The 22,920-nt window shown below is 42.2% G+C and overlaps 1 protein-coding gene across 6 annotated transcripts in view; it reads right to left on the reverse strand.

Annotated features, from left to right (window-relative positions):
- The window catches only part of magi1b (membrane associated guanylate kinase, WW and PDZ domain containing 1b), a 153,228-nt gene extending 139,907 nt beyond the window's left edge, over positions 1 to 13,321 (reverse strand). For 4 of the 6 annotated variants that reach the window (XM_053653112.1, XM_053653109.1, XM_053653114.1 and 1 more), the window contains exon 1: positions 10,451 to 13,321. In XM_053653112.1, the coding sequence (XP_053509087.1) occupies positions 10,451 to 10,748 (298 nt within the window). In that variant the 5' untranslated portion in view covers positions 10,749 to 13,321. The remainder of the gene's footprint in view (positions 1 to 10,450) is intronic. The other 2 variants (XM_053653111.1, XM_053653113.1) reach the window with 1 other exon arrangement.
- Between the last annotated feature and the right edge of the window lie 9,599 nt (positions 13,322 to 22,920).

A 22,920-nucleotide genomic window follows, 5' to 3' on the forward strand; every position in this document is an offset into this window, starting at 1 on the left:
TACGGATTCATTCGGCGAGCGAATAAGCGCGTGATCGTAGGCTGGAGGTCGGTGTAGTCCTAAGTACGGATCGATAGTTCTTTTTAAAAAAAAAAAAAGTCTCTCGCAGTAGATATTCATCTGACTGGAAATTCATTTGGCTGATTCTTCAGGAAAGAAGAGCTGTGCTGAATGACCTGCGACAGTTCTCCACACAAAGCCCAAAATCAGACAAGAGGGACGAGGGGAAAGAAACTGAAGCCTGACAGGAGTCTTTGTGCTATTGTATAAACCCTCCTACACCAAACAGACCTCCATCCTAAAGAAACCTCCCTTTCTTTCTCTTTCACACACTCCCCATCCCAACCTCGTCCCCCTTTCTCTCTCAAGGTCACTCGTGTGGGCAGGATTTTGGCTAACCCATAATTAAAAGGGAACGAAATAGTAACAAAGAAAGGAAACGCCCAGGAGCACCTATACTCTGCATGCAAATGCGGTCAATTTAAACAACACGTCCCGGAAATGACGAGCTTCCTCGGGAATCGTGGCGGCGGACATTTAAACACCGTTTCTACAGCGGTCAAAAGGCAACGGGCGCACTGTATACGCCTTCGAATATTATCAGCGACAAAAAGGCCAAGCGAAATGTCTTCGCGGAACGAATAGCACGAGAAGTAGCTGTAACAACGTACAGAGACGTCCTCGATGAAAACCTGCTCCAGAGCGCTCTGCATGAAGCTTGTAGCATCATTCTCAAAAAGACTTGAGGCTGTCATTGGTGCCAAAGGTGCTTCAACAAAGTATTGAGCAAAGGCTGTGAATACTTACGTACATGTGCTTTTTTTGTTTTTTTAATAAATTTACAAAGATTTCAAACAAACTTCTTTCACGTTGTCATTATGGGGTATTGTTTGTAGAATTTTGAGGAAAATAATGAATTTAATCCGTTTTGGAATAAGGCCGTTACATAGCAAAATGTGGAAAAAGTGGAGCGCTGTGAATACTTTCCGGATGCACTGCAAATAGATTGGGGGGGGGGGGGACCGCGAATTTCTTCTGAAGTAAGTCTCCAGAAGAACCGCGTCTGGTTCTGCAAACATGCTGGATAACACTTACCGCTCATTTCCTTATCAAACTGCTCTAACGCTACCCGAGACTACTCTTTATAGTTTTTTTTTTTTTTTTTTTTCCACACCAAATATTGACTTTGTTTCATTTACTATCGTTTACTGATCTTCACGGTCCTTTTTTTTTTTTTTTTTTTTTTTTTTTTAAATGTGGAAACATTTAATTACATTGTTTTGAAGGCAACTTCGCTCTAAAGCAGTTCTTCACCTGTGGCTAAAACTTTTGCACAGTATTGTGTGTGTGTAATATATATATATATATATATATATATATATATGTTAAATTACACAGATGGCCTCAGACATCCAGACAAACGAGGACTATTTTGTTTTACTAAACAGAACAATGCACGTTTCTAAATATTGCCTAAAGACTGTTCCCTTATCCATGCATGTGACCTTGCATTGTCCAGATTATGGTTGTGTTTCTGTAAATAGCAACGCTGTTGTTCAAAAGCACAGACTACAGTACTTTTCTGTGTGGTGGACAAGTCATATTTCACACTATAGCACACAGTGTGTGTGTGTGTGTGTGTGTGTGTGTGTGTGTCTGTGTGTGTGTGTGAGAGCGCCAACTATAGTTTCTTTCACAGGTTCCCGAGGTCGCTACTAAAACGGTCCTCTAGTGCGAAACCAAGAGATTCGTTTACTTTTACTTCGACGTCTTTGCCGAAGCCTCTGATGAATGTTCGTGTCGATCGTCAGAAAAAAAATGTTTTCCCAAAAAAAAAAAAAAAAATTTTTATACCTGTTCTTGGGAATGAAACCGTTGGAGGCATGTTGTTATGGAAAAATAATCAAGGATGGGATGGTGTAGCGCAGCCCAAAGCAAAATGGAGTTAATATTACCAAGCCAAAAGTGATTCTTTTCCTATAACGACGCGTCCTGGCGTTTTTAACTCCTCTAACGCCACAGCGTTTCCCACCACAAGAACGACCCGTCATAGGTTTTTCTCCATTTACAGTTAAGTACGATGGCGTGGAATGTCCGCAAAGTAGGTTAGCTCCTCTCATCGCTTACGTTATCGCAGCTATAAACCCTCACCAACTCTCGCAACGTTAATAAGACGAAAAATATGACGCTAATTTCTGAGAAACCAAACCGTAAAACGTAACGAGGACTTCGACTTGGCGGAAAACCCAACGTTACAGCGTCACCGATGATCGTTACAAAGCGCTCGCACTGGAGACTCCTTCCAAAAAAAAAAAAAAAAGTGTGCCTTGAGAGAAACCCATGTCAACGATACGCTTTTCTTCATTAAATAACACTTTTAAAATCCGCTGATCACTAGACCTGCATTACGTGTCGCGTTCACCATACGAGTCCCTGTTTAAGCCGTTACCACGGAAACGACAAATCATTAAGGACGAACGCGTATACAATCGCGCATAAACCCGTGACTTGCTTTGAAGCCGGATTCTCCGGCAGAGCTGCTTTTAGAGAACCTTATTCAACGCCTTCCTTAAGGAATACGTCGAACGGTTCAGGAATCGTTCGGGAATCAATAGCAAGGAGACGATTCCAGATTCGGGACACGAACAAGACGGACGCTAAAACCGTAGCTGTGTGCGGTAGGACTCCTAGAAAAACCCGGATCGTGTCCCGACGCAAGTAAAGACGTCTTGTGCTTGTATCCTTTCCCCTTCCGTTGGGGGTCTGGAAAAAGATCTACGGCTCCGCTTCATTATGCCGCAGTCTGCTTTTTAACTCTCTGAGCAGTCTGGACAGGACTTGTACAGAATGTTTATACTGATGAACAGTGTCCAAGTCCTGAAGGGGAAAAGAGAAAGCAGAAGACGCAGGGGGAAAGTCTGAAAGTCGGTCATGTTGTGTGTGATAAACATCATGAAACACGAGACTGAGAGATAAAGACAAGTGCTTGGGAAAGGGACGGGTTTAGACCAAGTGGCCTAATAATAATAATAATAATAATAATAATAATAATACATCCCTTTCGAAAATTCTCTTTATCAAAATGCAGTAAGGTTCGACTGAAAGATGGCAAGGCCTCACTCTCTGTAAGCAACAGCAGGAAGCTAATTAGGCCCGATTGAAAAGCAGAGAAGCTCTTCACAGTTCAACTTTCTCACTCAGCAAGAGCCAAATCACACACAAAAGGCGGACGTCTTTTCAACCCGTCAGCGTGTACAAACATGCCGATCATTCGCTCTTTGCTATTCAACAGAAGGGGACATTCTGGCCCAAATAGTAGTAAATGTTAGACAGGCACAACAAGTGCAAGCCAGAGTCAAGGACAAGCTCTCAGCTTCTTTTTTTTTAAACAACATCATCGCATCGCTTCTCGGCCTTTTGGCGAAGATCAAGTGTAGTAAACAACATCGCAGTCAGTGTAAACACGGAGCAAAGAAGATAACGGCACGCGCTCTGAGGCCGAACCTAGCGTTTCCGTTTTATCGAAGGAAGGACGGAGTATGTCCTGAAGAGAGATGACGAAAGGAAGAAGAGAAATGCCGGGAAACTCCTCGTCGTTCCCAACCTCCGACCGGGAAAAACCCAAACGGAACGCTTCATCGTATCGGAATTCCTACTCTGACGCTCGGGATCGCCTCCTCGAGCCCAAGTTCCTACGCGTTCAGCGGGAATCCAAACGGCCGCTCACGGCGTCCGCACTACGCGACGCAGAACGTCTTGCCTTTAAAATGAGTTACATTCTACGTACAAGTATATGCTTTAGGTCGATCGACGTATTCGCTAAAGCTATCAAACACTGGCTATATGGTTCCCTGTTTTGAGGAGGAATTGGCAAGCATTTACAGAAAATCCTAAAGCACACGTCAGCTAATTATTAGCTATTTGGCTAGCGTACCGACGCAACGGCGCTAGGAAACGTCTCAATTTCTGAAGCATCATACGATAATAGATGGGATTACGTAAATGATCTGAATCAGAAAGAAATGAGACAAGAGCGTGGAAGATTTACGAGTGGGATAGTTTTTGTAATGATTTCTAACCCGGGGTGATCCTTCAAATCAGGATCCCAACCGTGGCTCTGTGATGGTCGGAGGATTGCAAACATCTTGGATGCTAGCGTAGAACCTCATCCGCTAAGCAGCTGGTGTACGGTATACGGTGCGTACTGTTTGAACAAGTCATTTTTTTTTTTTATTTGAGAAAACATGACACCCACAGGGTTAATCCTACTGAGAGCAGGGAACGCTGGGTAGGTTTTCTTGCTCTCGGCTTTTCCGCTGTAATACAAACCGTGGTTGGGTTCAATCCTCTGCTAATTAAACCCAGGTGCTGAAAGGAAACGCGCTACAATCATAATTCCAGCTTTGATACGTGGCTCATGGCTACTCTGAGCAGCAACGTACTGATAAAATGAAAGAAAAAAAAAAAAGAAAGAAAGAGGGGGAAAAAGAAAAAAAAAAAAAAAACAAAACCATGATGGGCCTTTGGAGATGCTCCTTCCCCGACCGGGTTCAGAGAAAACACATCATCATCTCATACGATACGGAGTGATCGACGACACGCGAGAACCCTCAAGAACCATTTCCACACAAGACGGAAAGGTGTTTATCGCGTCGGTTACACCAGATCGCATTCTACTAAAGCTTAATCCTCATTGTGCGTCGTTAAAACCCGACGCGTAGGGATTAAAACACTTGGAGAGGCGTCGTTACGGGAAAATAAATCAACAACAGGTGTGGCGTGATGAAGTCACTGTTACCATCGCGGAGTTGATTATTTCCCCCTATAACAGCATGGCCTAAAGTGTTTTACTCCTTCTAGACAACTGCTCGTTTCCCGGGAGAACGACGACTCGGTTTAGTTTTTGTCCGTTTATAGCTACGTTTAATGTTGCGGAACATTTGCGAAACAAGTTACAGCAGCTATGAACAGTCCCTCTCTCGAGAAGTTAATAAGGAACCCCTCCCCCGCCCCGCCCCCCAAATAAAAAATAAAAATAAATAAGGTAAAAATAAGTTTATAAGGAAAAATTTAAAAATGTAAAAAGCAACTTCTGACGTTAACCTGGAGATCGAAACTTTAAACGTGTCGGAAAACTTAAAAGCTACGGCATTAGGTCTGCGCCGGCACTGGAGACTCCTTCCAGGAAACTATAAACAAACATCTCCTCGCAGAAAATGTCAACATAACAACTGCACATGGGGTTTTTTTCCCCCCCATCCGTGGTTACTATAGAAACGAGAGCATACTAGAACGTGTGCATTAAAATAAAGCCGCGATTCGCCTTGTAGCAGGAAATACTGTCAGAGCTGCTGTTATAGAAAATGAACCGGCACCTTCTGACCAATCAGAACAGCGAATTCAACAGCATTCTGGCATAAGCCAAGTTATTACACGATCAAATGTGACTCGGACCCCACGCCGTGACCCGCGACCCTCCCCGTGATAGCATTTCTCGCCGCTCTGTGCGTTAACGCGACGGGATCTGGCATGATCCCAGAGTAAACGGACGAATCAGGCATGTAAAATAAACCCCCCGCGTGCATTCCGGACTCCGGTATCTCCGCGCTAATCCGACCCCGCGGCAGCAAATCCGGCATCCGAAATCGCCCCATCGCCGATCAGGTGGCTTAGGTTAAGAGCGTTGATATGGGATCTCTGTGAAAGAATAGGATCAGAGGATAAGCGCTAATGTGATTTTTTTTTTTCCCCACCGAGACGTGGAGACGGAGATCCTGCGCCGAGACAACACCGTTATTGTGAGTTATGAACTTTCAAACCGACTCGTGTTGGAATTCCTCCTTCATGCTCACGTCAGCCTTCGAGGGAAATCTGTGGATCTCTTTTAAACTGCTCGCTTAAATATAAATCGAGGTTTTTCTGCCTTTTTATTTATTTATTTATTTATTTTAAATCGAATATGACCAGCACTCCCACCAAGTCGGCGGTGTTATCAGTAACGCTGGAACAAATTGGTATTTGTTTAGTTATTAATTATACGGTTTATTCTTCTAATAAAAAAAATAAAAAATAAATAATTTATTACAATTGTTTCATACGTGATCACTAAAAGCTGTGAAGAAGCGTCTCAGACGTCGCGCCGAGAGCGCAAGATTTTTCTCAGTAGCGTTTAAAAACATTAATGAAAAATTGAAACATTTTATTATTCTTTTAAAAAAAAATTCATTTTAACTAAAATAATCGGAAGAATTTTTTAAAAATAAGAACTTCTATATTTTTTAAATGCTTTTTTTTTTTTTAACTTTGTGTGCTGTATTTATACATATAAAATATATTCTAATACATGAAGAATATATTTCAGTTAAACTAATATAGAATTTTTAATGAGATATATTTGTATTTATATATGCATTTTATTTATATACACACACACACACACACACACCATTAACGTTTGTCAGCCTTATCTAAAAAAATGGATATAAAACTATACAAATATATAAAATATGAATATATTAACATACATTATGTAATAACTTCTTTCTGTAGACGTGTTCTGTTTGCTTGTTTTTGTTTGTTTGTTTGTTTGTTTGTTTGAGCACTATATGCTAATAAATACCACGCGTCATGAAAACGTCCGGTATCCTCATCTAGCATTTCTGCCGTATTGTCGTACATTTGATAAACTGCTGCGACGTGTATGTAAACGAATATCGTTTTTGAATATGTGGGCGCGTTTTCTCGGAAAGGTCACGTGACCGCACATGCAAACAGTCTCGATGATTCAAAGCTCGTGCGGCCAGGACGTCATTTGCAAGTCGGAAGGAGTTGTCGCGTCCGTAACGTTAGAACAGATCGGCGACGGCGGAGGCGAGAGAGAAGGGGGTCGAGGGTCAAGCGGTATGAAACCGAGAGCGTTCCCGTGGTGACTGACGGGACCTCGAGGCTGTCCGGACGAACGATGATGACTCGGTGTTTCTGTGAAAGTTCCTCTCTCGACAGCAACAAAATACTTCCTGATAACTCGTTTTTATTACTTCATTAAGCAGAGGGTTTTAAAAAGGAGACAGTCAGCAGAGTGGGAAAATCAATAAAGGGTAAGAGGTGCGTTAGTGAGCCGCACTGCAGCCGCTGCTGGAACACGCAGCCGATACGTACACGACGTTTATTTCCGTGAGTACAGAAGATATGGCCAAGGTCAGTTTACTGTACGCCTACCGTGCTGCCACTGCAAACGTCCGTGTGTGTGTGTGCAACAATAAAGCAGGTCCAGTACAGCAGATAAGCAAATCTGAATAAACTGGATTCATGCCTTCAGCATCAGCTCGAAGTTACTCAAGTTTTCTTCGACATGTCGGTCTGTTTCCTCTCCCTCACCTGCTCATCGGTACACTCTGCTCACACAGATCAGCTTCAAGCTCGTACATCGCTACCATCAAGCCCGTACATCGCTAGCTAACTGACCCGAATCTCAGCCGTTTGCAGGCTGTACAGTAATGATGTCGTTTGATGATGACACTCTTAAAAACAAAGCTTCCTATTAGAAGCCTGATGCCATAGGAGAACCCTTTTAGGTTGTACAAAGAACCTTTAGAGAACCATCTATTTACTGGCTGTTTGAAGAACCCACAAATGGGTCTTCACAGCAGTGCCACAAGGAACCATGTTATAAAGTCTAAAAAAAAAAATAATAATAATAATAATAATAAATAAAAACAACAACAACCTTTAGTCAGTCAGTGTTTCATGGAAACAAGGTAAGGTTCTTAAGAGTGATGCCAGGAGAACATTTTCCACTCCCGCAAAGAACTTTATAGGGTTCACGTGAAGCTGTTAAGGGATGATACCTTGAAGAACCAACACACGGCTCTGAAGAACTTGTAATGAAACATTAAGAACTTCTTAAATCTCCAAAGAACCATATAACTCAAGAACCCTATTCAATGAAAAATGGTTCTTGACAAGAAGGAGGTTCTTTGCAGAACCGACGGTGCTGTAAAGAACCATTGAAGAACCTTGATTTTTAAGAGTGCGCCGACGGGATGCACGACGTTAAAGGGCTCTGCTCGGAACCTACTTGAAGAGTATAGAAGGGGGAACTGTACACAGTGCGAGCTGCAATGTAGATTTGACGTCACTCTGTAAAACGGGAAGGAACTGCGAAGTGAGAAGACTACCCCATCCGGGGACTCGCACGGACGCCTCCGTTACTTCTACGTTGGATTTCTCATCAAAACGGCGTCGAACGTCGAGTGAGAAAAGAAGCTCTCGCTCTTTTGTTCTTAACCGCGGAACGTGAGCGATCTCCGTTACGTTTGAGGAACCAACTCTTAACCGTTTAGAGGAACGACGGAAATACAGCTCCACGCCGACAACACGTGGAAACCAGAATCGTCAAACACGTCGCGAGTAATATGACACGACGGTGTTTAAACGGTTTTTCAGGGTGGAGCTTTCTGCAACGAGTCAATAACAAATGTTTGCGCAGAGATAAGACCGCAAACGAATCTTTGCCAAACACGTTTTCTCGATTAGGAGCAATTTCACCGAAATTCCCAGGCATGGTGAATAAAAGTGAAACTAAACACCAGTTTTTGTGGCTCGGAGACGGAAATGGAAAGAGGCAGCGAGAGAGAGAGGGAGAGAGAGAGAGAGAGAGAGAGAGAGAGGGAGAGGGAGAGAGAGAGAGAGACTGTTGGACCAACTGCCAGTGGCGCTTTGGGAACGTGTACTTCGAAAATGTCGACTGGCTCGTTTCCTGATATTGTCTGAATCCGTGTGGTAAAACGGGGCCGAATGGGCGTGGCACTTCAGTCTCCAGCCCGCTCCATAACTTAAACCATGTGATGAGAGAGAAGTCTTCAGGGAGCCGTCAGCGTGCATCGGCGAGAGAAACCCGACACAATACACGCTCTGTGCTTCCTCCACCTGAGATTTACAGCTCAGTCACTGGCATGCGGCCTGCTGATATGATTTAACACTAAACAGAGCGCTCCCGCGGCTCGTTCGTTCACGACTAGCTTCACGTGACTCGCCGCCTTACGGCAGATTTCTGGGTAGAACGTTCTAGAAGTTGCTTCAAACTATATTATCGCTCAGTGGAACTTTACGCGTAGTTAAAAGGTGCATGGGAGGTGCAGGTCATGGATTCCCATCCCTGGTCTGGGAGAACCCCTTGTGGTTATATGTAATGAGTTTTCCTGAAAAGGTTCCAAGGAGAGCCTGTTCACGATGCTAGGAACCTTTGAGTAACCCTTGTAGCTTTTTTCCCCCCCTAATAGTCATGTGTTGGTGATTAAAGGGCCAATAGAAGGGTAGAAAGTACAATCTGAGAAAAAAAAAAAAACGAAACGAGATCTAGAACCCTTAAAAGGTCCTTTGTTTCTGTGTCTTCATCTAGTTGGGTTCCGTCTAAAGTGTTATCCTGTCTGAAAGAGCTTCAATTAGAAGCCTTTAGGTGTAAGTGATAAAACCTATCAAGAACCCTTAGGGGTTCTTCAGTTGTCACTGTAAACTGTGTTCCTGTATTAGTAGTTTTTGCAAAGTGCAGTCTTTGGGGGGGGGGGGGGGGCATTGTAATCAGAAATCTAGAACCTTTAGGTGTTCCTCGGTTGTCCCACTTGGGGGACTTTTATGCCATTTACGTGAGGTAATAAACAAGCCAGTCTAGAACTCGGTTCAGTTGTGCTTCTGTGGGAACCCTCGGGTGTAGTCTTTTCCTATTGGAAAGGGTTAGGGACCCTTAGGGATTTTCCAGAGGTCTGTCTTTGGGAACCTGTATGGGTTCTATGTAATGTGTTATCTGAAAGGGTTCCAAGTAAAACCCTTTTAGGTATAGGTAATAACACTCAATATTTGTAGTAGGTGTCATTAAATCTAGAACCCTTAGGGGTACTTCAGTCATCACGCTGTGGGGAACCGATATGGGTTCTGGGTAAAGTGTTTTCCAGTTTGAAAGGGTGCCAGTTAGAATCCTTTATGTGTTTTCAGTCACCCTCGCGGGGAACCTTTACGGGTTCTATGTAAAGTGCTCCAAAGAGAACCCTTTCAGGAATAGGTAATAAAGGTGGTCAATCTAGAACCCTTAGGAGTTCATCACTTATTACCCTAAGGAAACCCTTATGGGTTCTATGTATTGTAGTGTAGTGTTGTAGAACCCTTTCAGGTGTAGATGACAAAAGGGACAATCTAGAACCTATCTTCAGTTGTCACTCTGGAAGAACCTGTATGGGTTCTATGTCGTCTCGATCTCTTTTAGAAACTTTATTATTATTATTATTATTATTATTTATTTATTCTTAAGTGTGTAATAAACAAAAAAAAACGACCTGGTGTTTGTTGATTACACTTTAAGAAGGAAGTTTGTGTTTGTTTACTCCTCAGATCCTGAATAGTAGGCACGAGCCGAAAGTAAGTAAACAGAAGGGCTTGTCCGCACGCGCTGCCTTACCTGGACGGACGGTTTTGAGTCTAACGGCTCCTGTGGAGTTCCTCACGGCGCTCAGCACGTCGTACAGCGGTAATCCGGACACGGGCAGCGTGTTCACCTCCAGCACCAGCTCTCCCTCGGTCAGAGTGCCGTGCTCGTAGCTGATGGAGCCGGGGTCCACGCGGCCCACGCACACGAACTCCCCGTTCTCCGCTCCGCCCTGCAGCCGCACGTTCACGTCCCCGCGTGCGTCCCGTCGCACCGCGCACTCGCTCACTCTCGCGCTCCAGTGATTCTTTTTCTGCACCGCTTTGGACATGATGAGGACAGGAAAAGTGAAGAGAAGAGTCCAGAAACAGGTGGTTTTAAATCCTCCCGGTCTCTACCGGTTGTTTCAGACGCGGTAAAGTTTCTTCAGCGCTCTTCCCAACATGAGCGCGTGCGTTTCATTCCCAAACAAACAAATGAACGAACAAACAAACAAACAAACAATTGAAAACAAACAACTCAAGCCATCCTTGAACTTAAATGAAACTCCGTGATTTCAGCAGCTGCTTCTAATTTATATCCGCTTTATTCCTCATCTTCCTCCTCAATCCTCATTAACGTCGAAACGCCTCGCGCACTTTCTTCCCTTCCTTTTTTTTTTTTTTAAATTCCACAAGTTATTTTTCTCAACCAAAGAGTCGTAAAACTCTTTATTCGTTTCCAGCTCGTTTCTTTTATTCTTCCCTCCCCGGTTAACGCTCTGTTTTACCCCGACTCACGGCTCCTTTAACCAGGTACAAGCTCCTCCGTTTGTTTTCGTTAGTAACGCTCTGTGCGGCTCTTCGTGCGTGTGCGCGCGCGCGCGCTTGGATGTAGTTACAGATCGGCTGGAGAGTCCGCGCATGCGCACTGCCTCCCTTCGTAGTCTTGATGGCTCCAATCGCGCGGTCCTAGCGCCCTCTATTTCATGCTCAGTTTACAAAACAGAGCAAATACACCCTTTTCAGTATTACTAGTTTTGCCGTTTGAATATAATTCTGCGTCCTAGTTCGTCTACTTCTTCTGTACTCTTCTCTTTTTTTGTGTGTGTGAAGAAAAAAGTACATAATTTTGAATGTGTAGCAAAAGAGTACTCGGACACACTAACAACCCATCACAGGGCACAATCACACACACACTCACATACTACGGACAATTTGGAAATGCCAATCAGCCTACAATGCCTGGCTTTGGATCGGGGAGGAAACCAGAGTACCCAAAGGAAACCCATGAAGCACAGGGAGAACATGCAAGCTCCGTGTACGCAGGGCGGAGGCGGGGGTTCGAGCACCAACCCCGGAGGTGTGAGGCAAACGCGCTAACCACCAAGCCACCGTGCCTCTCTATTTTTTTATCTCATTACTGAATTATGATTGATTTTGATATTATTTTATCTTCTGGATCGTGCAAATATACCAAACGATCTTTCTATGAAGAATATCCATAATGCAACCCAAAGTTTGTAGGGAATAAAGACAAAAAGTGAATTTCCGGATAAAATGCAATTAAATCAAAGGCTTTAACTGAATTTGAATTTTGAGTGACACATTTCTAAAAACAAATAAATAAATATTATTAAATAAATGCAAAAATAAACTAATAATAATAGTAATAAGAATAATTTCACAAGCCAGATATATTAATATTTTAGATCATATTTAATTAATTGATTCATAAATTAATGAAATGAATATTTTATTAATATCATCTATTGGAACACAGCCTGCCCCTCTGCATTTCCACAACCTGAAACATTTAAGGAAAAATCAAGAGGCAGCAATTCACTGAATGCTCCTGTGTATAAGGACCAACTTTGAAAAAAATAAAAAAAAATCAATACCGTCGATACCCTAGGTATTCTTTCACCACTGTTGGTCTGACATAACATGTCGAAGAAAACTTGTACCGTACCTGCAGGACCAGTTTAAATTGTCCAAAGAGGAATGCTGACTCAAAGTGAGCATTAGACAATGAGTAAAGCTATGTGCTCTCGTCACTCAGGTTCAACCACACTGTCCTCTCTAAGCTTCATGACGTCCACTGTCTCCAGTCCTTCTGCACATGACAGTTCCAGTCTGACAGGTTTAACACACAGCAGGGCCAGTCCATGATGACAGTGATGTTTTCTGGGCTGTGACCAAAACCAATCCACGTTCCACAATATGACGGAAAAGTCAACATGAAGAACGCCTGTTTAACTTCTGATTAAAAAAAAAACAAACAAAACAAAAAAAAAACTCATTGTTAATAGATAGAGGAGCCAAGAGCCTTTAAAGACAAAATGAAATTAAAACTTTTTTTTATTTTTACATTGTCATGTCTTTGGTCAGATTTCAGTGATATCATGTTTGTGAATCCTTTAGAATTTTCTATATATCTGCATAAATATGACCTAAAACATCGTTTTAGATTTTTCCAAAAATAGACAAAGAGAACCCAATTAAACAAATGAGACAAAAATATAATATTTGGTCATTTATTTATTGAGGAAAATGATCCAATATATTTAAGTGGCAAAAGTGTGTGAAGCTCTAGGATTAGCAGTTTAATTAGAAGGTGAAATTAGAGTCAGGTGTTTCCAATCAATGGGATGACGATCAGGTGTGAGTGAGTGAGCGGCCGGTTTTATTTAAAGAACAGGGATCCATCAGAGTCTGATCTTCACAACACATGTTTGTGGAAGTGTATCATGGCACGAACAAAGGAGATTTCTGAGGACCTCAGAAAAAGAGTTGTTGATGCTCATCAGGCTGGAAAAGGTTACAAAACAAAATTGTTTGGACTCCACCGCTTCACAGTCAGACAGATTGTGTACAAATGGAGGAAATTCAACACTACTGTTACCCTCCCCAGGAGTGGAGACCAACAAAGATCACTCCAAGAGCAAGACGTGTAATAGTCCACGAGGTCACAAAGGAACCCAGGGGAACTTCTAAGCATCTAAAGGCCTCTCTCACAATGGCTACTGTTCATGAGTCTAACATGAGGAGAACACTGAACAGCAATGGTGTGCATGGCAAGGTTGCAAGGAGAAATTTACTGCTCTCCAAAATGAACATTGCTGCCTGTCTGCAGTTTTCTAAAGATCACATGGACTAGACAGAAGTCTGTTGGAAAAATGTTTTGTGGACGGTTGAGACCAAAATAGAACCTTTTGTTTTAAATGAGAAGCGTTATGTTTGGAGAAATGAAAACACGGCATTCCAACATAACAAGCTTATCCCATCTGTGAAACATGGTGGTGGTAGTGTCATGGTTTGGGCCTGTTTTGCTGCATCTGTGACAGGACAACTTGCCATCATTGATGGAACAATGAATTCTGAAGTATACCAGCGAATACTAAAGGACAATGTCAGGATGTCATGTCTGTGAACTGAATCTCAAGAGAAAGTGGGTCATGCAGCAAGACAACGACCCTAAACACACGAGTCATTCTAAAAAAGAACGGTTAAAGAAGGATAACGTTAATGATTTGGAATGTCCAAGTCAAAGTCCTGACCTTAATCCAATAGAAATGTTGTGGAAGAACCTGAAGCAAGCAGTTCATGTGAGGAAACCCACCAACATCCCAGAGTTGAAGCTGTTCTGTACTGAGGAATGGGCTAAAACTCCTCCGAGCCGATGTGCAGGACCGATCAACAGTTACCTCGAACGTTTATCTGCACAAGCGGGTCACACCACATACTGAAAGCAAACGTTCACATAGTTTCACCGCTCAGATTGGATCATTTTCCTCAATAAATTAATAAATATAGTATAATATAATAAAGTATATTATTATATATATATATCTCATTTCTGTAATTGGGTTCTCTTTATCTGCTTCTAGGACGTGTGTGAAACTCTGATGTTGTAGATCATATTTATGCAGAAATGTAGAACAACCTAAAGGCTTCCCAAACTTTCAAGCGCCACTGCATGTCTTGTTTTGGATAGGATTCTTACTAATTATGCATCTTTTAGAGATGATCGATCTTCAAAACTTGGTTTAACCAGCATCACTGTTTAAAGCCAGGTGCTTTAATATGAGATTTTCCTTCTACAGAATCGTCAAGCTCGCGTATGTTATCAGGAGCCATATTTCATATTTCGTAACATAATCATGACCTTGTTTTCTTTCTATGCACGTTTACGTCACACACTGTACAGTGGCACGACATTATAGGCAAGCGCTTTTATTGTAACGGTTACCTCTGTGTGCTGAATTCATCACCCTCAGCTGCGTCATTATCGCTTGCACAATAGCACTTTAATCATGAGCTATTTGCAAGTCAAATATTCCAGAACAACACCCTTAGAAATTAGTGATTGTTCTCATTTTCCTCATCTTCATGCAGATTAAAATGTGTGTGTGTGTGTGTGTGATTAAAAGGGGAGTGTGTAAATGTTTCTCTATGTTGTACTGTATATACTGTGCTCCTTAAAAAAAAAAAAAACAACACCAAGAATAACACCAACCTTCTGCTTAACATGAATTTTAAGCCTTAAACCGTGTGGGTTTTCGTGGGTTTTTTTCTCCCCAGCAGAGCCAACAGAAGCACGGAGCAGGCACGTCCTGCCAGGGCTCCGCATCTGTGCTCTGCGAGCGATGATGTAACCCGTCTAACCCGATTTCCCTCCTGAAAGACGCAGAGATAAAGCATGTGATGATCAAGCAGCCTCCAGACACACAGCTCAAGCCTGCTGTTCCCGCCAGTAGCTGAATAAATGCACACGCACAAACAATTTGCAATTGATTTCATGTTAATCGACTACCGAATCAGAACGAAAGCACAACGGATCATTTGCCGCAGGGCTCAAATGAATCGTTTGGTGCGAAACCTACATACATTCTGTACATCAACTTTAGGATCATGAGACAAGGAAGAACAAGAGAACGACAAGAGTGGGTCAAAGCTGATGAGCAGTGGCTACCACGGCACCTTGTCCTTTTTTTTTCTTTTTTTTTTTAAATGAATCCCTACTCTTTTTTAGTCATTCTTCTGCTCTTAAAGCATTACTCACTCTACTTAGTTTCTCTGAGGTGTCTCTGAACGCTATCTAACATGTAGTCTCCGAGAATCTGTTCAGAACATCTGAGAAGACAGTTGAATAAAATACTAATCGAGCAGAAGTGAAAATCTCTCGCTTGGAGTAGAACCAGTAGAACTGGTCAGTAAATAGTCAAAGAAAATGCAGCATTTTTTTGAATTCTGTTTAGACAGCTGGTTGGAAAACAGCACATCTTGGGAAAATATAGTTAAATCCAGCTTGTGTCCCTGGTGGAAGCTTTAAAAAGTTCAGCGTAGAACTCTACAGAACAATCCAAGAGATCCATATCCAAGAGATCCATATCCACATGCTGCTTGATTGCACAAGTCACATGAATGTAGCAGGGATTTTTCCTTACCGTAACATTCAGCCTTTCCAGTAACTGCTGGATTTGGGTCAGGTTTTTGCAGAAATGATTGATCATTATGACTGGAAAAAAAAAAAATTGCGATAATCGTTTGATATGGTTATGATCATTCCTGCTAGAATTGCTATGGGAATCAGCACTAAGATAATGGTAATGTAGCCTTCCAAAACCTTATCTAACAAAAATGGGCAAAAATGGCCACACACACACACACACACACACACACACACACACACATATATGTATATATATATATATATACACACACACACACATGGCAACAAATAGACCAGTGGATTCCTCAACACTACAGAGAACAAAGATAACGACTACGAGGCTGTTACCGTATAATAACTGAATAATCCAGGACACGTTATGAACTCATGACATAAATATATCAGATGTAAGGAAGGGATAAATTCATCATCAGGACTATAAGAATAACTATATTATTTATTTACACCAATATCAGCATTCCTCGGTTTACATGTATAAGATATCGGGCTGTGATGAGTGTGCGTAGTGTTGTTACTGAAGCATATGTACATTCTCTATATTGCAGAAGGGGCCTTCTCTGATCCTTTATACTGCACAAAAATCTGATTATTGCATATCATGTATATTGTGTACCGCATAGCTACTAGATTAGATTGTGTGTGGGTACGATGCCAGACACTGGCTTTTTACAAAACATGGTGTAGAAATGAGATCATTTTAAACACTAAAAACAAAACTCAAATGCACATACGGATATATATATGAATATATATATATATATATATATATATATACATATATATATATATATATATAAAATTTATGTACTTTTGCTCATTTCTCTTTATGACGTGAGTAATAGAGATATGTGGAGAGATTTAAATATATATATATATTATTTCCCTTTCCATCTTGTCCTTTTGTCCGTCTGCTCAGGCTGCTCAGACCGGAGAGACAAAAGCCAGTGCACATGGGAACCCGGTGACCCTGTTGCCAGCGCTGACCCCTTCGCCAGTGCACACACGCCTGGGTTGAGGCAGTTCGACTATCATGTTTGATGTTGTACTAACACTGTCTGGAATTCTCCCAGTTTTACACGCTGTAAACATTTCAGTCAGGTTGTTTCACCTGAGGGAAAGTGTATTTCTGCCGCCTGGAAACCGAGTCATATCAGCTTTCTGAAGATCTTCAAAGATAGCTACTCTAGATTGGTGTTTGATCCGGTTATTTCAATTTAACCTATAGACTTGCTCTACGTCAGTTGATCGCTTTAAGACTACACGGGAAGCCTGGCTTCCCCAAAACACATCACTGGGCTTCACTGGGAGTTTATTGGACCTTATAGTAGGTAGACCTCGCAACTGGGCGGAACCATGTGACCAGCTGCCGATCAGTGAATCCGGAATAAACATGGCTGACGTGTCAAACTTAAACATAATGGCACCAGTCGGAATTGCTTGGAGGCTGCTGTAGGTGTGGTTTGTAAATAAACTGTAAATAATAAACTTCTGTTTTGATTAGCCGCATACATTTTTGGAAACTTGTTGTTTATACAGTATATCTAGATAGCTGTCACTTCCTTCTTCAGCTAGCAGCTTAGCTGCATTCGAAATAGCAGACACTGCTAATGTTGAGCTGAAGACTTTCTATGCTGATAATTATAAGAAGAGACAGCAGACCAGTGTCTAAGGAGTCCTTTTAGCTGTCTTGGTACAGTAAAATTGATTGATAAGGTGTGTTTATTATTAGTTTTAGATTCCTGACAATGAGCGATAACATGTTAGAATATAAACCTATTGTTAAGGTTATATATGTATATACCATACTGTATATGCCATAATAGAAAGTAGTGCTTCCTCTATTTTAATATCCACCATCCACGCTTGATGTAGTCTGAAGTCTCTTCATACTATACTATATGTGATGCTGTAGTTATGCAGGTGACAAAACAGCAGTCATACTCAGGTGAGGACCAAAACAACCGGTCAGAGAAGCTGAAGGAACCCCACAAAACGTTCACATGAAACTCCATCAGGTAGTAACCCGGGCTCGGGATTGAACCGATGACGCTGGAGCTGCGAGACGGTTATAATGTTACATTCTGACTTATGAATATGAATATTCAAATCGGATGAATATTCAAATCAGATATTAAAATCCCATTTGTTCAAAAACAAGCTTGTTTACCTGTAGGAAGTTAATGTTAGTGCCGATTGTTACGGCTTATTTGGAATATTTTTTGCCTGCTGAAAATAGGACGAATAGCGATTCCAAAACTTGCGTCAACCTACGACAAATTTGAGCTAATTTAATAGCCTTTAATTGCTCAGTTAGCTATTACTGATTGACGAAGGATATGATCCACCCGTCCATTTTCTCTATCGCTTATCCTACACAGGCCTATCACAGGGAACTCAGGGGACATCTTGGATGGGGTGCTAGTCCATCGCAGGGCACAAGCGCACACACTATGGACAATTTGGAAATGCCAGTCAGCCTACAACACATGCCTTTGGACTGGGGAGGAAACTGGAGGACCTGGAGGAAATCCTTGAAGCACATGTGCTCCATGCACGCAGGGCAGAGGCGGGTATCGAACCCCCAACCCCCGAGGTGTGAAGCAAACGTGCTAACCCCTAAACTACCATGCCTCCAGAAGGACATGCTGTATTTCCTAATTGCATCTAGTATATTTGTACTTCACGGACGCACAGTGGCTTAGTGGTTAGCACGTTTGCCTCCGGGGTTCGATTCCTGCCGGGGCCATGTGTGTGCGGAGTTTACATGTTCTCCCTGTGCTGAGGGGGTTTCCTCCGGGTACTCCGGTTTCCTCCCCCAGTCCAAAGACATGCATGGTAGGCTGATTGGCGTGTCTAAAGTGTCTGTAGTGTGTTAGTGTGTATGTGAGTGTGCCCTGCGATGGACTGGCACCCTGTCCAGGGTGTACCCCGCCCTGTGCCTGATGTTCCCTGGGATAGGCTCCAGGTTTTCCCTTGACCCTGAAGAAGGAGTAAGCAGTAGAAGATGGATGGATGGATATTTACAGTTCATGATTTTCTATAATCGATGAGGTTTCTAGATCATTAGGACCTTTTTATGTGCTCTATAATGCAAATATTGCAATACATTTGCCAATTACAGTCGTGATGATGGAAGTCTGGGGAATTTTTTATGACACATATCAGACCTTTAGGACCTGGATGTTTTAAAACGCCATGTAAAAAATGTGATATGTCTACTTCATCTGAGTCTACAGTGTTGGACATGATGTAGTAAGATGATCTCTAATCTAAAGTCCAGCACCGATGTTTCCCACTGAGCAGACCGCAGATCACACATCTTTGCTCACCCGTCACTTTAACTTTCAATGCCAAAGCCTTGCAGGATATGAGAAAAATAAACATGGAGCATATGTAGCACACATGAAGCCTCAGATCTCAGCCCTGGGGAGTGAAATCAAATCTCTTGCTCACTTTATATACAGAAAAAGACGGTCAGGAACGGGGAAAGGGGATATAATGGGATACAAATGTTGGGAGGATGAAAGCCGAGTCTTTATAAAGTTCAGATCCAGGCTCGGCTTTGATAGGTGGATGAAAAAAACTTTTCATGAATACAGGTCTGAGGACAGTGATGTTGCTCTGGTACGTGATGAACGGTTTGATCGGTCGTCTTTAGATCAGATCTGAGATCTGAGATCAGTCAGAGACAAAGATCCAGCTCTAAAGCTGGTGTAGGTGGTTCCAACCCTTTAACTGTTATGCTGCTATGGGTCAGTGGGTCTCAGATGAGAGAAGGAGAACAAAGACAGGAATCTGAGATGTACTGGATTGATGTGTATATAGTGCATATTTATATATTCAACTGATGGATAATTTTCCACTCTTCCTGAAAGAAAGAAAGAAAAAAGAGGGCTTGTGCAGATCCTAGGAAACGAGACAACCTGCACTTCTTTTTTTTTTTTTTTTGTCTTATTAAGTGTGAAAAAGAAAAAGGAGAGGCTGATGAAGGAACAACTGCTTGTAGCTGCTATAACGGAAGTGATAACATGGGCTAACTCGCTTCACAGACATCCCACAGCAATAACTGCAGCTATAAATGGATCAATATTATAACTGTGTCGTTCTTTAATAAATAAGGCAAATTGCTGTCGTGTATGAGGAATAAAACACTTCGGGATGTGCTTTTAATGGGAAAATAATCAATCACAACACCTCACTGGTTATTGTAATATAACAGCACAGTCTAGCATAAGTGCTATATTCCCTAATGTATTATGACCCTGACCTTGGTTGTTTGTATGCAGGACTATGTTAGAAGTTCTTTGGTTTTCAACATGGTGATAGAGATTGTACATGTGTACAACCTCATGTTTATGTCCCAGGGAAACTGGATATTGGATATTGGATATTTAAAACAATGGTCCTCATTTATCAAGCCGGATATGAACAGATTTATTCGTAATTTGGTACTAATGAAAATATTGTCGTTTCAGGAAGAAAAAAAAAAAAAAAAACGCTCGTATCCTACTCGTGCTGTTTAAATTTATGCATGAGAAGGCTAGTTAATGTATACCTCCATTGATCGGCTTCAAAGCAATCCCACAAAGTGTGAGTTACTGCACTTTTATATACAGTAGAGATTATGCTGTCAAGTTTTATTAGCTTGTGTGTTTTTAGTTACACACACAAACTCAATGAAACTTTTGTGCAGCCCCGTCTTCTCATATTAATGATATTAACTATAGAAATGATTATTTATTACTATCCGTCGTGACCCAGATGAGGACGGGTTCCCTTCTGAGTCTGGTTCCTCTCAAGGTTTCTTCCTCATATCATCTCAGGGAGTTTTATCCTCGACACCGTCTCCACCGTCTCGCTCAATAGGGATAAATTCACACGCTTAAAATCTCTATCCTGTGTTTATATGTTTCTGTAAAGATGCTTTGAGACAATGTCCGTTGTTAAAAGTGCTGTACAAATAAAATTGAATTGAATTGAAATTGAATTGAAATTGTTTCGGGAGGGGGTGGGGTCCATTCAGTCTCCTCTTCAGGTGGTGACTGGGACTTGGCCAGTCTAAAACCTTCCACTTGTCCCCCTGATGAAGTCCTTTGTTGAGTCGGCAGTGTGTTTTGGATCGTTGTCTCGCTGCATGATGAAGTTCCTCCCGATTCATTTAAACTGGTGGACAAAATGTTCCTGTAAACTTCTGAATTCATTCTGCGGCTACCATCATGAGTTCCATCATTAGTGAGAACGTTCCAGAAGCAGCCATGCGAGCCCATGCCATGACACTACCTCCACCATGTTTCACAGATGAGCTCGTATGTTTTGGCTCGTGAGCAGATCCTTTCTTTCTTTCTTGGATATTGATAATCTTCTGTAAAACAATCAGATCTGAATATCCAGAAATACCCCAATCGCAAAAGCGCTTTATTTCTGTTTGCGCTTAGCGTAAATTGTGCAGCCTTGTTATTGAAGCAGATTTAAGAGATCGCAATAATTCGGCGAATAATCTCGGACTTTTCACCTCTCAGAAAACGTCAGATTCCTTCGCTGAAAGTCTATTGAAGTCAGAGCTCATTACTCATGCTAATACGCATGCCGAGGATTAGCCTCCGTACGCTTGCACTTCAGTTTATGCTGATGTCTATTGTAAGTGTTAAAGTGGCCCCGGGGGGATCCTCTCCGGCCGGATCTCGAGTGGAGATGCACAATGAAGCAAAGTGCAGTCCTGGAGCTGGTCCAGATCCACAGCAACAAGGTCGAGAAGGAGGATTAGAAAGCTAGCGAGAGAAAGCGAGTAGAAGAGACAGAGCATCGTGCACGGCATGAGCCGGGGTGAAGGGGCGTCTCGAATGTTGTCTAGTTCAGCTCCGGGTATTTCCTCGACATATAGAGTTTCGATCCTGAGAGCTTGCCAGGAAACGGAATAATTCAAAACAGGTCCAGAAACGTCCAGCTCTGTAGCTGCAGTGAGGTACAGGAAAGAGACAGAACTTTTAATATTGTGCAGATTTGTCATTTCCTTTGAAACATTCATGGATGAGTAGATGAATTCTTAGAAATGAATGTTAAACAGTACGGAAGGATCATGCAAAGAATACAAAGCAACGAAACACGTGTTTTCAATAACAATCTGATGTGAAGTACTGCTTTGATCTGACGGATGAAGTAAAAGCTTTTAGCTTTTTTCCTTAAGTGTCCTGAAGTATCACGTTTCTTAAATCCGCACCACTGTACAGTCTCCTCAATCGTCTCACTTCAGGGACCTGTCGGGGTCGGGTCTGGCGTTCTGTTTATAAAACTTTGTATCCCACACCAAAGATAAAAGTCATCCTTGTAGCAAAAACACCCAGGAGGCTCGTAGATTTATTAAGCGTATTAAACGTTTCAACTCACGGTGGTCTAGAAATCACAATCTTCTCCTTTCTTTCTCAAATACTCCCCCCAGTACCCATCCCTATCCCCACACACACACACACTGGCCTTTAGAGAGAACTATCTATGGAAAGTCAGTGAACGTCAGTGTGCAGCCAAAGCCGTGGATGTGTGGGCTGCGGAAGTTCAGTCCGGTCCTGTCCAGAGCGGTGTGTACTCTGTTTGTTTTGTTGTGGTTGTAAGTTATGTTCTTTTGTCCTTTCTTTCTCTAGAGGGAACCATCGTCAAGTCAGGTTCCTGTCACAGATGTGCACTTCCTTAAAACCGGAGCGTAAAAAAAAAAAAGGAGAGACAGACTATATGCGAACATTTACACCTGTGCTATTAATAACCAGTGCAAGCGTGACCCTTTAAGAGTCTTAAAGGGATACAGTGGAGATGTATCCGCTTATCCGTTCACAGGGATTCCAGGATCGCAGTACCGACACCAAACTGGGTTCGTTTCGCAAACGAAGGGAAAGTGTCAGTGCGGACGGTGTGTCGAAGATATACGGAACCTTTCCTGTTGTACTTTTCAAAGATTGGGAGAAGGAAAGGGGGACTCTGGAGAGCATAATGTCCTTACTAAGCGATTGACAAAAGAACTTGCGAATTAGAAATGCGCGCGCACTACAGGTGATCTTGTG

This window comes from Ictalurus furcatus, chromosome 21 (assembly GCF_023375685.1).
Source record: "Ictalurus furcatus strain D&B chromosome 21, Billie_1.0, whole genome shotgun sequence".
Lineage (NCBI taxonomy): Eukaryota > Metazoa > Chordata > Actinopteri > Siluriformes > Ictaluridae > Ictalurus > Ictalurus furcatus.